Source organism: Myotis nattereri (assembly GCF_964212035.1).
Source record: "Myotis nattereri genome assembly, chromosome: 1".
NCBI classification, from domain to species: Eukaryota; Metazoa; Chordata; class Mammalia; order Chiroptera; family Vespertilionidae; genus Myotis; species Myotis nattereri.
In genome coordinates this window covers 28,938,917-28,952,881 of record NC_138075.1, presented here as the reverse complement: position 1 = coordinate 28,952,881, position 13,965 = coordinate 28,938,917, and the positions used below count along the sequence as shown (strand labels likewise).

Sequence of the window (13,965 nt, the reverse complement as noted above, 5' to 3'; positions counted from 1 at the left end):
AAGTGGCCTAAAGTCTTGAATTTGACCCAGTTCTGTAACAACCACCTCCTTGATTTCATCCTGATATACATGTGAATCTACTATTCTGGGGGTAAAATTTTCTGAAGAATAATCTCTCACAGAGCTGGTCAGGTGCAATAGCCCTCAGCATAATCTCAAGTAATCCAGGTCATACCTGCAGAACACGGAATGCCATTCCAAAACCATCTTCGACATTTTTCCCTCCTAGCATGACCTGAAAAGGAGAGGGAAGCAACAGAAGTAATAATCACAGAGTAGCCCCTCAATCAAGAGGGAGGGCCCCCATTAATTCAACAAATATTCGTTGAGATCTACTAGGAGCCAGGCACTAGGGATACAAGAGCAATCTGAATGGACTTGCTCCCCCACCTCCTGTGGTCCACATTCTGGTGGGTGGTGGCCATCAAACAAACAACTGAAATAATATTATAAATGTGATACATGTTCTGAAGGAGAATAGACTCTGCAGGTCTGAAACACTGTGCGTACCTTGCAGGCAACATCCATTTTCATGTGGTTATTTCCAAACAGGGTTGGCAGAGGCAAGGTGGTGATCTGAGAGGTCCCGGCACTTTCACACCGGTGTAGAAACCTGGTCACTTCCATCTGCAGCTGGAGTGTGTTCATGTGCCTATGGTGACAGGAGATGCACAGGCTAGCCTCCTGAGGGGCTCCAGGCATCCAATGACTAGGGCTAGGTGACTGAGAAATCGTGATGAGATGGCAATGGAAAAGGCCAAAGAAATGATAGGGAAGGAGAAGAGATCAAAACACCCTCTGAGCAGTTATAACAGCATAGAAACGGCGGTCTAGTGCCCTGTAAGACTCACAATAGCTAAGGTGCTTTGTGGAACTGGGTGAGGTCCAGCCCTTGAATCAGTGAGTATTTACAGAGCACCGATGTGCTGCTAACAACAGAGGTTAAGAGAGACATGAGTCCTACCCTCACAGAATCCATCAGCTGAGGAGAGATGTACAATGGAAAAACACATAAAGCAACTAGCAACTGGGTCTATGAGGCAGTAAATGGTAGTGGTGGAGCATTTACTTTAAAAAAAAAAGTTTTTATTGATTTTAGAGAGAGAAGAAGGGAGAGGGAGAGAGAGATAGAAACATTAATGATGAGAATCACTGATCGGCTGCCTCCCGCAAACCACCTACTGGGGACTGAGCCTACAACCCGGGCATGTGCCCTAACCGTGATCTCCTGGTTCATAGGTTGACACTCAACCACTGAACCATGCCAGCCAGGCAAGGAGCATTTATTTTGGGTGTTGTGCTCGAAGCAGCAAGATCAGTAGGAATAATTCCTTTTAGATGAGTATTCCCCCCCACCCCCAACCCCCACCCCGGGCTTAGAGATGGGCAAGAGCAGCTTCATTCCCATCAGACACTCAGCTCTAGCCTTTCTGGCCCCGACTGTCCCCTGACCCCGGGGTTACCTGGACACATCGGCTGCAGACATCTTCTTTCTGAAGAAGTTGGTTTTCTTCCTCTTGGAGCTGCGGGAGGTTTCTTGGAGGTAGATCTTCAGGTGGTCCTTGGCCTTAAGCAGCCACGAGAGCTTCTCTCCCAGTTCTGTGTATGTCTTTGCTTTGTGACTGAAGAACCGAATACAGGTCATGGCAGCCCGGACTTGGTCCTAGAAGAGAAAAACAAAGGTTTAGGTCAGAGGAGGTCAGGGATCTGGGAGGGTAGGGTGTGGGGGAATTCTGATCTGACTCCCACCCATGATGCTTGCGTGCCAGCACCCATTCCCATCGCCAGCAGCACTGCTCTTTGGCATCAGTCCCTCCTAGGCCCAAGAGACCCCACAGTGAAGTGACTGGCTGAGATCCTGGGTAGGATATTATTCCACCACAGAAGAGATCTTAAAAAGGGTACTTTTGGTTTTCCATTCAACTTGGCTTCACTCTAACTGTGGCATTGAATAACTCAATTTCGTGTGATTTAGTTGGCAAACCTCAGACAGATTGGGAGAAACTTGTTTCCTCTCCCTTCATGCATCTTCTCTGAAAACACTCCATCATTCCTTATAAATTCTCATTCATGCATGTTTATTTTGAAACTACTATCTCTTACATCCCTTGACTTCTGAAGAATGCCATTACTGACAAGATTCAGGTTTCCCTCTTTAGAATGGGGAGAGAGATCCTCTTACTTAGCAATGCTAGACGGCAACATGGATTGCTCTAGCATGAGCCGATTAGCAAGGCCAGGGACCGAACGACAGTCTTGTTCCCTCTCCTTGCGCAGTCTCCCCTTGCGCATGGCAGGGCCTCAGCGACAGGGACAACAGGCAGGCTGGGCCACCCTTACCTTCATAAACTGCTGCAGCTCGTACAGAATGTGGTAGTAGTTCTTCTTCTGCAGATGCTGGCAGGCGGCGAGCAAGTACTCTCCCCAGCACTCCAAGGTTGGATCAATGGATTCTAGCAAGTTTTCCAAAACGTGTAGCTTTCCACTTTTATAGCTTGGCTGGAAAATGCCTTCTATGAAGACTTCTGGAGGACTCTCCTGGAGCAGGGTGAAGCAGAAGGTCAGAAGTCTCGAGCCTGGGTCTGGCACTGCCTGGGACCCGTTCTGAATTTCCTCAGCATCTTTCGAGGGCAGTGCTTCTTAACGACTGAGGGTCACAGACACCTTTGAGGGTCCCACTCTCGTGACTGTCCTACTCTCTCCTTCCCTTTGCTGACAGATCCTCCACAGGGTTATCTATGCTCACCGCCTCCTGTTTATCTCCTGTGGTTTTCTCTTCAGCCCACTCCTACCTACCTTTGCACTCACAGCTCTGAAACTGCCCCTTCGGTCACCAGTGACCTCTGTAGTATTAAATCTAAAAGTTAATTTTTGGTCCTTGTTTTCTGTTTGATCTATCAACAGCTTTTGATACAGCTGATGGCCTCTTCCTCCTTGAATAATTTTCTTTATTTGGCTGCCAGGACGCCACCCTCTCCAGGTTTTCTTTCTACTTTCTGGCTACTTCTTTTCAGTCTCCTTTGCTGATTCTCCCATTCTCCCCAGAGCTTAAGACTGTTCATTTTTCTACCTATCGTCGTTCTTTTGGTGATTTCTTAAAGCCTCACTGTTTTAATTACTCTTGATTTGATAACTATGCCTAAATTCCTATTTCTAGCCTGTTCATTCCTTCTGAGCTCCAGCACTGCATAACCAACTAGTACCCAACTGCCTATTCAACATGCCCTCTCAGGTGCCTAGCAAACCTACTACACCTAAAACTCTGCTGGTGATTGTTTCTTCCAAATTTGCTCTTTTTGCAGTTTTCTCTTTCTTAGATGATTTCCTTCTAGTTGTTCAGGTCAAACACCTTAGTCATCTCTCCCCCATATCCCAACATCAAATTAATTAGCAAATTCTATCAAAACACATACAGAATATGCAGGAGTCTGACCACTTCTCACCACCTCCACTGGACCCCCTGGCCCAAGTTATCATCTCCATTTGCCTGTATTTTTGCAATACTTTCCTCCCTGGTCTCCCATCTTGCACTTCTGCCTCTCTTTTGTCTAAAGTCAACCTGTAAAACATAAGTCAGATCACCTTATTCCTCTGCTCAAAATCCTCCTATGGTTTTCCCTGGCACTCAGCGCAAAGTCCACGTCCTCACAATGTCTAGCAGGCCCTATGTGGTCTGGTCTCTGCAACCTTTCTGACCTTTTCTGCTCCTACTTGTCCCCAGCTCACTGCTCCAGCCACACTGACCTTTGTTGCTCCTCCCCCTGGACTGGGCTCCCTCCACAACCTGCACGGCTCACTCCGACCTCCCCGAGGCCTTTGTTTAAATGTCATCTTCCCTTGGCATCCTATCTAAAATGGCACTCTGTCCCGTTTTATTTTTCTTATTATGACTCATTACCTGCACTATATATTTTATTCACCTGGCTTACTGTCTCTTTCTACTAAAATGTAAGTTTGATGAGGACAGATATTTGTTTCTGTCCCCACCGCCCCCCGCCCACTGCTGTATCTTTAGTGTCCAGAAGAGTTGTTGGCTATTTAATACATCTTTCTTGGATGAATGAATACATGATAAACACTATGAGACTCCTCACGAAAGTAGACACATTTACTAATCCCCTTGCTTCTGAAACTCATCTGTGGTTCAGAGACCCTGAGTCATAAACCCCTATTCCACAGTCACAGGAAAGAAAAGCACTTTGGCATTTAGATCAGGAGTAACTAATGGAGAGTAAAGGATGGCTACCCACTCACGGAGTGTAACCGTCTGGCCCAGTAGCGCGGGGCACAAGCTGTTTACACGTGGATAAGACTGGGCTTTGAGAATGTCCACAGTGGGTGAGGCCCCTTTCCTGACTCTGGCTGTTCCTGAGAAACCCAGCCCTAACCTCAATGCTGTAGGGCAGACTCTCAGAAGCAGAGGCCTCAGCTCCATAGGAAAGATGGAATTCCTCAGAAGAGCAACATCTTAAGAACCTCCATTTCATCCATTCATCTATTCATTCATTCATTCATAACTAGGCCAGGTGCTGAAGACACAGATTAGTAAAATACAGGCCTTCACAGTACAGATGGGAAGATACAACTGTAACAAACAGTTGCAATCCAGGGGGATAAATGCAATACCAGAGGTATCATGGCGGTGAAAAGGAAGAGATTATTAACATCGCCTGCATGTTCTGTGAATGCACAGAGAGGGTCTGCAAAGATAAATAAGCGTTCTCAGAGAACGTAAGGAGGGGCAGGGCATTCTAGGCAGAGGGAACAGACTTGTGGAGGTAAGAAAGTCCGCAGAACAGCCAGAAAAATTTAGGTCACTGGGTAAATCTGGAATGTAGGTTCTAGGTAGCATTTGTATGAAAATAAACTGGAGAAATAAGGGGGCTTGATCCTGGTGGGCCCTGCAGCTAAGGCATTTGGACTCCATCCTGTGGCCGTGGGTCCCACTGAAGGCCTTTCAGAGAGGGAATAGCAAGAATCATGAATAACAGAAACAGCAGGTAATTATGTTTTAGAAAGCTCACTCTGGGGGGTGTGGCAGGTGAAGGGGTGAAAAGGACAGGGAATAGGTTAGAAACAGCGTCTTCCACGCTCTCTCTAGGCCAGGGGTGGGCAAACTTTTTGACTCGAGGGCCACAATGGGTTCTTAAACTGGACCGGAGGGCCGGAACAAAAGCATGGATGGAGTGTTTGTGTGAACTAATATAAATTCAAAGTAAACATCATTACATAAAAGGGTACGGTCTTTTTTTTTTTAGTTTTATTCATTTCAAACGGGCCGGATCCGGCCCGCGGGCCGTAGTTTGCCCACGGCTGCTCTAGGCATTCAGTTGTTGTCACAGTGTTTGTGTGTGTGTGTGTACGCACGCGCGTGTGTTTCTGTTGTTCTCAACCTGCTTGAGATGAAGGTAAGATATTTCAGTTCCAGGGTGCTTGAGATCACAGGAGATAAAAAGACAGCTTCCACGCAGCTCTCACAAATGAAAAGCGGGGGCGACGCTTTCGTCAGCTTTTGCCAAGATGAAGTAAGCAAGCGGCTTAGCTCTCTGGACTAGCCGTTAGTTAGAAGAGACGGAACTGGCTGATTTCCACTGTCTCCCTGTGCTTGGGAAAAGCAGATTTACCTCAAAATTCACTTGGAAACTGAGGAAAAGGTTAGCAATTAAACTCGAACTGATACAGCTTTCCAATTATTCTCGAGACCTGGTTAGTAGCTAAGGCACAGTTAGGAGCCAAGGCAGCAGTGAAAACATTCCCCTCTCACCGTCCTGTAGGGGCATGGTTACGAAGACTCTGAACTGCTGACTTCACTTGGAGCACCCTACACGATCTATCTGCAAACAAACCTTCATCGGCTGCCATTCTGAATTAGAGTAGCAAATGGAAGTGCAAGTATCCCTTGAGGTCTTTCCTTTTATATGAAATTTGGTATGAATCAGCCAATTCCCCATAAGGTTTTCATGGAACGTTCAGATAAAAAAAGGACTGCCACAGGGTCGTGGTGAAACCGCATCCTGACTTAGCTTCACCATGGCTCCAAATAAATGATGCACTTCGTGGTGCCTGTGCCTCCGTGGGAGGAGGGCGGCGCCTGCCAGGGGGGAAAAGAGCACACTCTCCCTCCACAAGATACTGCAGCCCAGACGTAAGATGTGTGCTAGGGGTGACTCCGGGCCCTGTGGCAACAACTCTGAGCGATGAGCAGCAGGTTAGCAGCGGGACACAGTCCCAGGGCAGGGGGTTTGTGGAAACAGAGGTTAAGCAGTTTGCTCAAGGCCACACCACTCACACCAACCATCCTATTCCACAGAGCACGCTCTCAACCACTGTTTGATTCTGCTGTGGGCTTTGGGAGAAGGGGTGGGGTTTGCCACCGCCAGTGGAGGGCAATCTGGGATCCAGGTTAAGACTTGCTGCACACTCATCAAATCATGATCTGTGTAGACAGAATTTTCCACCGGGCCTCCCTCTGGCAGAGGCAGTCTCATAGCTCACCGCCAGGTTTAGCTTAAGGGGGTTATCGCCGCCCCCCCACCCTAAAGCTGAGTGGGCCACCTAGGAGGGCAGAGCAGGCACTGCCGCTTGAGAGCTGCATCTGTGGCTCACCTTGTTGAGCAGGTGCAGCAGGGCTTCCCGCAGACAGCTGTGCCGCACGTAGAAGCTGATGATGGCCAGGTTGGTGCTATAGTTATGCAGGTAGAAGAGGCATTCTTGGTAGTAGGTGTTGTTCATGATCTTCCCTTCAGGGATCACCTCCAGAGAGAGGCTCTGGGTCCGAAGGGTAGCTTCCAGTTCTTTCAAGGTGGCCAAGTAATCATCATCTTGCTGACAGGGAAGGAGAGAGTGAGGGAAAATGGAACTCAGTATGTTCTCTGCAGTCCCTGAAGTTATCATTAAAGAATATTTAACAATGTGGAAAAATGCTCACGATACAGTTTTAAGGGTAGAAAAATGGGCAGGATACAAAATTCTATATATTATAATACTGCATAACATCAATTTCATTCAAAAACACAACACAGAAGGTTCACCAAAATCTAAATACTATTTAAATCTGGGTATGAGATTATATGTGATTTTTATCATTTAAAAGTAGTTTTCTGTAGCTTGCTTTTAAAAAAAATTCTGTGATAAGTAATACAGTGATCCTGTATTACTTATCTAACCATATATAGTTACTTATCAAACTATAATAGAACGAACAAAACCCAAGCCTGCCACCATCACCGAGTGGAACTTGATCGTGTCCCCAGGTCATTACTGCTCCTGGGCCTCCCTCCCTGAGCGGATCCTCCGTCCACAGTGCTCTTACCAAGGATAGGAGTGGCCTCGCTGTGGACTCCAAGTACTCAACCACATCCTGTACCAGTCTTGAGCCATGACTCAGCTGATTGAGGTCAAATGGGGGCTTCAGACAGCGACTGAACTTCTCCCGCGCGGCAGTGAGGTTCCCAGCTTTGAGGCAGGCCATTCCCCAAGCATGCCATGCCCCAGTGGGATCCAGCCCAGTCTTTGTGGAGACCTGGAGGAAAAATAGCTCCTGTAGTTAGAGGTACTTACATCAAGGCCTGAGAGTCCCGAAGGCCTATTCTATCCCCTTGTTGCCAATCATCTCCCCCCGCCGCCCCCCGCCACCACCACCCCAGGCAAACTGGTCATGCCCTAGATACTTGCTCATGGCCAAGAACTACTGAGATGCAATACCTGTTTGCAAGGCCAGGTGAGGCATTTTATTACAGTGGGGTAGAAGTAAGCTTTGTCTTTGCCTCACCTCAACGCCTAGTTGGTAGTACTCAGCTTCCAAAAGCTGGTTCCTTAGCCTGGTTACTGCAGCCGGCTGCAAGATCTGATCCAGAGATGGCACGTGGCGATAGGCAGCAGCAACTAAAATATTCAGTACGTCTACCTTGCTGATGTAGCTATGGGGAGGAAAAGGACAAGGCAATGAGGCTCCACAGAGTCTTACTAAGAAGAGTTGCTGCTTAAAGGTGTTCTATTTATTTCCAACGGAACTGTGATAGTGGGAATTGAGAGATACAGAGACACTACGAGAGAAGGCCGGAGCCGGACTCTGAATCTCAGCTCCATCATTTAGCTGCTCTATGATCTTGGGCAAACTAGTTAACCTTTCTCTGTCTCAATTTACTTACCTGTAAAATGAATGTAAAAATGAAACAGCCCAAGTGAGAGGGCCGAGGACAGTGCCAGGAACTTCGCCGGCGCTCATTACATGTTAGGTCTTAACATGTGGAGCAGGGCGCTCAGGTCTTCTCCTTGAGGCAAGGCCTTTACACTGAATGCTGGAGGCTCTCAAGTTTCCTGTTTGCCTTTTGGTCCTTTTGAACCCTGCTTGCACAGAGACCGTATGGACGGCCTGCACTCCTGCTCAGCACAGGGCTCCCATCACTGCCATTCCCGGAGGTCTGCTGGGCAGACCTTCCTGTCCTTTTCCTCGATTCCAGTCTCCTGGACTTGACATCCGTTCCCTGGGCTAAGGATGGGCTCTCATCACAGCCTACTCGGACTGCCACCTTTCAGTACTCCCGACACCTGGTGATGGCAAAACCTTATAACAGAAAGCCCAGAGAGCTGGATCATTCTGTCTAGTGCTCAAGGTTCTTAAATCTTGTAACATAACTCTAGCAAAAGACCCTGTGGACCCTGACTTGTCCACTGATTTCCTTGAACAGGGATTCAGTGCGGTACTGATTCTCAAGCTTGTGGGAATGGAGTAGGAAAGTACAGCGTGTAAAAGCAAATTTGTTATCACTACATATTGTTCATTTGTAACAGGGGGTGTGAGTTTTTTTTTATGAATTAAAGACAGTAGAAAAATACTCTGCAAACCAAGAATTCTAAACACACATGGGAGATGTGTCCACTCCCCTCAGCAAATGGGCACAAAGACAGTGATTCTCCAGAGTGGGTGTCTCTGAATCCGGGGGGAGGGGGAAAGAATGTGCAATCTGAAACCACTGCTGAAGCCCCAGCCCCCTGGGGGTGGGTGAGAATCCCACTGAACTAAGGACTTTCTTAACTTCTGCTGCCCTCAGCCTAAAGCGGATATTTCCTCCATCCTATATAATAAAAGCGTAGTATGCAAATTGTCCCCTAGACCGGGAGTTTGTCCAGGGGGTGTGGCCAGCTGGGGGAAGAGAGGGAGTACCTGGCTGGCAGCCAGCAGCCGCTAGGGACCCTACCAGTGCACAGATTTCGTGCACTGGACCTCTAGTCTATAATAGATTTTGAAGGAAGTATAGGAATTAATGTTAAATCTGTTCTCCCCTCCCAATCTGAGTATCCTTTTTTTAAAATAAAACTTTAATATTATTTACATTATTGATATTCAAGATATTCAGGGTGGGGCAAAAGTTGGTTTATAGTTGTTCATATGGAAAATAGCACAATAATTAATAAATACAAGAATAAACTGTGCTTCACATACTTACAACTGTAAACCTACTTTTGCCCCATGCTGTATTTAGATATATTTTAATTTTTGCCTTAAGTTTACCTTTTTGTTATATGAAGGGGTTTCTGTCTCCATGTCCCCCTCTTTTCCATTTCTGATAAGTTGGTAGCTTTTTGGTTCTTTTCATGGTTATTTATAAACTTTATTTAACATGGTACATCTATTTATTAATTTATGAACTTGAAAGATGATGTAGAATCTCGTACCTCTTGATATGAGTGAAATTAACTTCTTCAAACTTCCTTCCATTTTTTGTTCCACCTCCTTTTATCTTTCTCAACCTTTTGTTTTTTGTTAATGAAAATAATAAAGCTGCCTGGCTGGTGTGACTCAGTGGTTGAGGGTTGACCTATAAACCAGGAGGTCATGGTTCCATTCCAGATCATGGCACATGACCAGGTCGTGGGCTCGATACCTAGTAGGGGGCACGCAGAAGGCAGCCGATCAATGATTTTTCTCACTGATGTTTCTCTCTCTCTTTCCCTCTCAGAAATCAATGAAAATATTTTTAAAAAAATAATAAAGCTAGCATTTTTGGAGTAGTAGGCCCAGTTCTTAGCCCTTTACGTGGATATTCTCACCTTGTCCTCACAGCAGCCCTATGAGATAAGTATTGTTGCCATACTCATTTTATAGAAGGGGAAACTGAGGCCCACAGTGGTGAACAGACTTGTCCAGGGTGACAGAGCTTGGAAGTGGGGAAGCTGAGATTCACTGCACTCTATGCCAGCTGCTGAGTTTGCAGGCAAGTGCCTGAGGTACTTACACTTCAAAGAAAATTATGCTCTCTGCTCCCAAATCTGGCTAGGCCTGAGTGCTGGGAGCACACAACGTGAGTCACACAACTGGGTGGATAAGCTGGGAACTGGGAGTTTTCATTGTCATGTTAATAAAAGGAGGCAGGGCAGGTTGTGCAGGAACCTGAGGCTTACTCATACCTTTTTCAAAGATATTTCTACTTTATGACTCAGATTCCTGCCTGTGACACAGGGATACCTCAGTCCCCTGTGTGCTTGCTTTACAGAGCTCTCGCCAGAACTCCCTGAGGCCACAGTCTGAATCTGGGCAAGGTTGGGGTAGAGTTTTGGTCAAGGGTAAGTAAGCACTGGACACTCAGGGAGGACACATCTTTAAAAGCCAGAAAGTTCCACAGAGATGAAAGGCGCTCCCCTAAACTGACTTTAATTACAAATCAACCAGAGTCTTTGAGTTCTTTCTGACTGGGTATAGCTAGAGAATCCTTGCTTTGAGGATGCACTCAGGGACAGAGAAGGAAGGACACAGGCTGCTCAGGGAGGGTGATCTGGTAGCAGCATGACATTAACATCAAATTGCAATGCAAACATTTCAGTATGTCTTATCAGAGAGGATGGTGAGGTGAAAACTCACAGTGGGGCCAGAAGAGAAGCTGGATAGAATTGACTGCCAGGCTTACTCCCATTACCTGTCACAAAGAGCCAGGTCCTGGCTGCGGCCGGCCTTGACAAACATCACCTTGGCGCTGAAGAGCAGCTGCTTCATGATGTCTGTGAGCAGCCCTGCGTCCACCTCTGGGTTGGCGAGGCCCTGGGACAGCCTGCAGCAGTGCTCAATCAGCTGGTGGCCACAGGCAACGCTGTCCCGGTGCAGATTCAGGATGGCGATGCACAAGGAGGCGCTGGGGGCCTGGCCAGTGTGGAGGAAGAGAGAAGCACACAGTGAGTTCAGGGACCCATGCGTTCTCCATAGTTAGATTGTGGGAATTATTCTTCCTGCTTCACAAAGCTCGGAAAACACTGAAGGAGGAGCCAACATTCCACAGCAAAGCGGAAGTGGAAATAAACAAATTCCAGGTGTTCTAAGTAGCATCTCTGAAGCACTGGCTGCTAGGTTTCACCACCTTACTGGGAGGAAAGCAGCTGTGCTCAGGTATTACCTACTTCCTGGGAATGTTCACAGGCCCCTCCTCCTTCCAGGCTGTGTCCCACTAACACAGGTTTTTTTTTATTTTTTTTATTACCGGCTTAGAGTATGATGGTCACCTTGCTTGTCTGAGCACCTGGAGAAGCCTCTGCTTAAGGTCACTGAACACACTGATGATAATTCATATTCCAAAAGCACATTCCAAAACCTTCCACTGTCCCTGATGCCGACTAAGGACATATTCCTTACTGCAGAATTCAAGTCCCTAAACATAAATAGCCTGTTTTAATCCTGTCTTTTACTACCTCTTTACCTACACCCTCACCCTCAAAATTAAACCATCTCCAATTCCCCATATGACCTGCAATTTAAAACACTGAACCTCTGCTCAGATGTTTTAGTTTTGTACACTTTGCCCTTCCCCTATCTTCACTCCCCTCCTAACCCCCACATTTCTGCTTGTCAAACTTCTACGTTCTTCCAAGGCTCATCTTAAAAGCTACCTCTTCCAGGAAGCCTTTCCTGATCTCCTCATGCATTTCCCATGATGCTCCTCATTTTCTGCCTTAACTGGTATACTTGTCTTAGCTCCCATATTGTTACACTAAGCAAGTGAAGGCCAGGCTGTGTTCACCTATCTCTGCATTTCCCTCTATACTACTACACATAATAAAGAAACTCAAATGGCCATTGCATTTTATTGCAATTACCTGCTCATAGTAAAATTCATTCCGCACCAGCTCATTTTCCTCCTCATTCAAGTCCAAAATCCATTCTACCTCAGGTGCTTTGGGGACTCTGACCACAGCTGAGTATGGTGGGCTTTCATTCTTGGCGCTGTCCGGGGCTGGGAAGAGAATGCCATCTGTGTGTCAGCCACTGGCCAGGAGGCCATTCTAGCCCAGCCCCATGAGCTGGTGTGAATTGCAGGCAGATCCTTGCCTGCTGAGTGCTCTTTCTCTTTGCTTGGTCCTTTTTATTTCCTCTAGGAGACCTCCTTAAGGAACCTCAAACTTCCTTCCACAGGGGAGGCCTGGGATGAGTATTACAGTGTTTGTCACACAAGCCTGAAAGGTTCATGCCTCTCAAATGGAGGGCTGAGCCACTGGCTACTCAAAAATTAACCTGCTGTGGAAGGGTATAGGCCAAGCTACTAATAGTGGTTAATTAGGGGGGAAAGTGGGAGCCTTGGGAGGTAGTATGATGGTGAATAGGAACCTAGGGGTTAAAAAACACCAAAAAAACACCCTGGCCGGTGTTGCTCAGTTGGATGAGCATCATCCCATATACCAAAAGGATTCCTGGTCAGGGCACAGCCTGGGTTGTGGGCTCGATCCCCCAATATGGGGTGTGCAGGAGATAGCCAATATATGTTTCTCGCTCATATAGATGTTTCTCTCTCTCCTTGTCCATTTCCCTCTCTCTAAAATCAATAAACGTATATATTTAAAAAAAAATTTTTTTTAAACCAACTAAAAGTTAAGGACCAAATTATTTGGTTACTGGCCTTCTCAATGTTCGAAAGTAATGGGCCAGGATGATAGACTAATATGATGAGAAACTTTAAGGGAGAGCTTGATTGAAATGCGAAGAATTTTCTTGGGCCAACCAGTTGGACTGAGGTGCCATTAAGGGTGCCAGTTAGAGAAACAAGGAGTCCCAGGCAACGTGGTTCAGCCTTACCTTCTGGTTGTCCTGGATTCTCCTCTGGCCCACTGGAAACAGAGAAAGAAAAAATGAAATGCCTGAATCTCTCCTCCGTCTCTTTGATTTGAGCTTGGTATAGCATTGACCTTTACTTCGTGACCTGAGTGAGATAGGAAATTATCCAAAACTCTTTCCTCTCCCTCACCTGTCATAACCAATCACTCACCCATTCCTGTCCATTCCATCCCCTAACTGCCCCTTTAAATGTCCCCATCTCTCTCTCTATCCTTGCCTCAGAGAGGGTCCTCATCATTTATTGATAAAGCCCTTTCAATAGCTTCCCAGTTGGTCTCCTTGATTCTGTCAGCCCATTCTGTACTTTACAGCTACAGCAAGCTTTCAAAAATGCATATCTGGTCAAATGATGCTTGTGCTTAAAATTCTTCAGTAGCTCCTCAGGGTAAAACTATTTCACATTTCAGTTCAGCAGACAATGCCCCCTTGTAATCTGACCTGGCTATCTCCTGAGACTATCTCCTGCCACTCACAACCTGTGCTCAACCCATAAAATTCCAAAAGAGTCAACTCTACCATTGACTCTGATCAACTTTAGGTGACACTACAAGCCAGAACTCAGGTCTTGAGTCATAAATCGTGACCTGCACGAGCAACCTGCTGGTCAACCCCAACCCATGTTGTCAAAGGGCATGCTCCAAGCCTTGCGCCACTGCCCAAGTCCTGGCTCAGCTGCCAGCCTCTAAGTCCAAGGTACACTGGCCAGAATCTTAGCCCATCTCCTAGCTACTTACACTTACTCAATGACCCACACTTTCTAATACCCTTACCCTTACCTTTACAGTTGTTCCTCCCATTTCTGGGCATGCTCTGTTTTTGCTTCTTTTCCTACTAACTTCTCATCCTCTAAGACTCAGCTCAGGTGCCAC

The 13,965-nt window shown here is 46.7% G+C and overlaps 1 protein-coding gene across 1 annotated transcript in view; it reads right to left on the bottom strand.

Annotated features, from left to right (window-relative positions):
* Window positions 1–13,965, bottom strand: part of ZFYVE26 (zinc finger FYVE-type containing 26) — a 71,223-nt gene that overhangs the window by 6,532 nt on the left and 50,726 nt on the right. The window contains exons 30-39 of the mRNA XM_081088240.1: window positions 13,058–13,089; window positions 12,085–12,221; window positions 10,917–11,137; window positions 7,772–7,919; window positions 7,313–7,522; window positions 6,607–6,825; window positions 2,341–2,538; window positions 1,464–1,663; window positions 511–652; window positions 176–235 (exon numbers count right to left, since the gene is read on the bottom strand). Coding sequence (XP_080944366.1) covers window positions 176–235; window positions 511–652; window positions 1,464–1,663; window positions 2,341–2,538; window positions 6,607–6,825; window positions 7,313–7,522; window positions 7,772–7,919; window positions 10,917–11,137; window positions 12,085–12,221; window positions 13,058–13,089 — 1,567 coding nt within the window. The remainder of the gene's footprint in view (window positions 1–175; window positions 236–510; window positions 653–1,463; window positions 1,664–2,340; window positions 2,539–6,606; window positions 6,826–7,312; window positions 7,523–7,771; window positions 7,920–10,916; window positions 11,138–12,084; window positions 12,222–13,057; window positions 13,090–13,965) is intronic.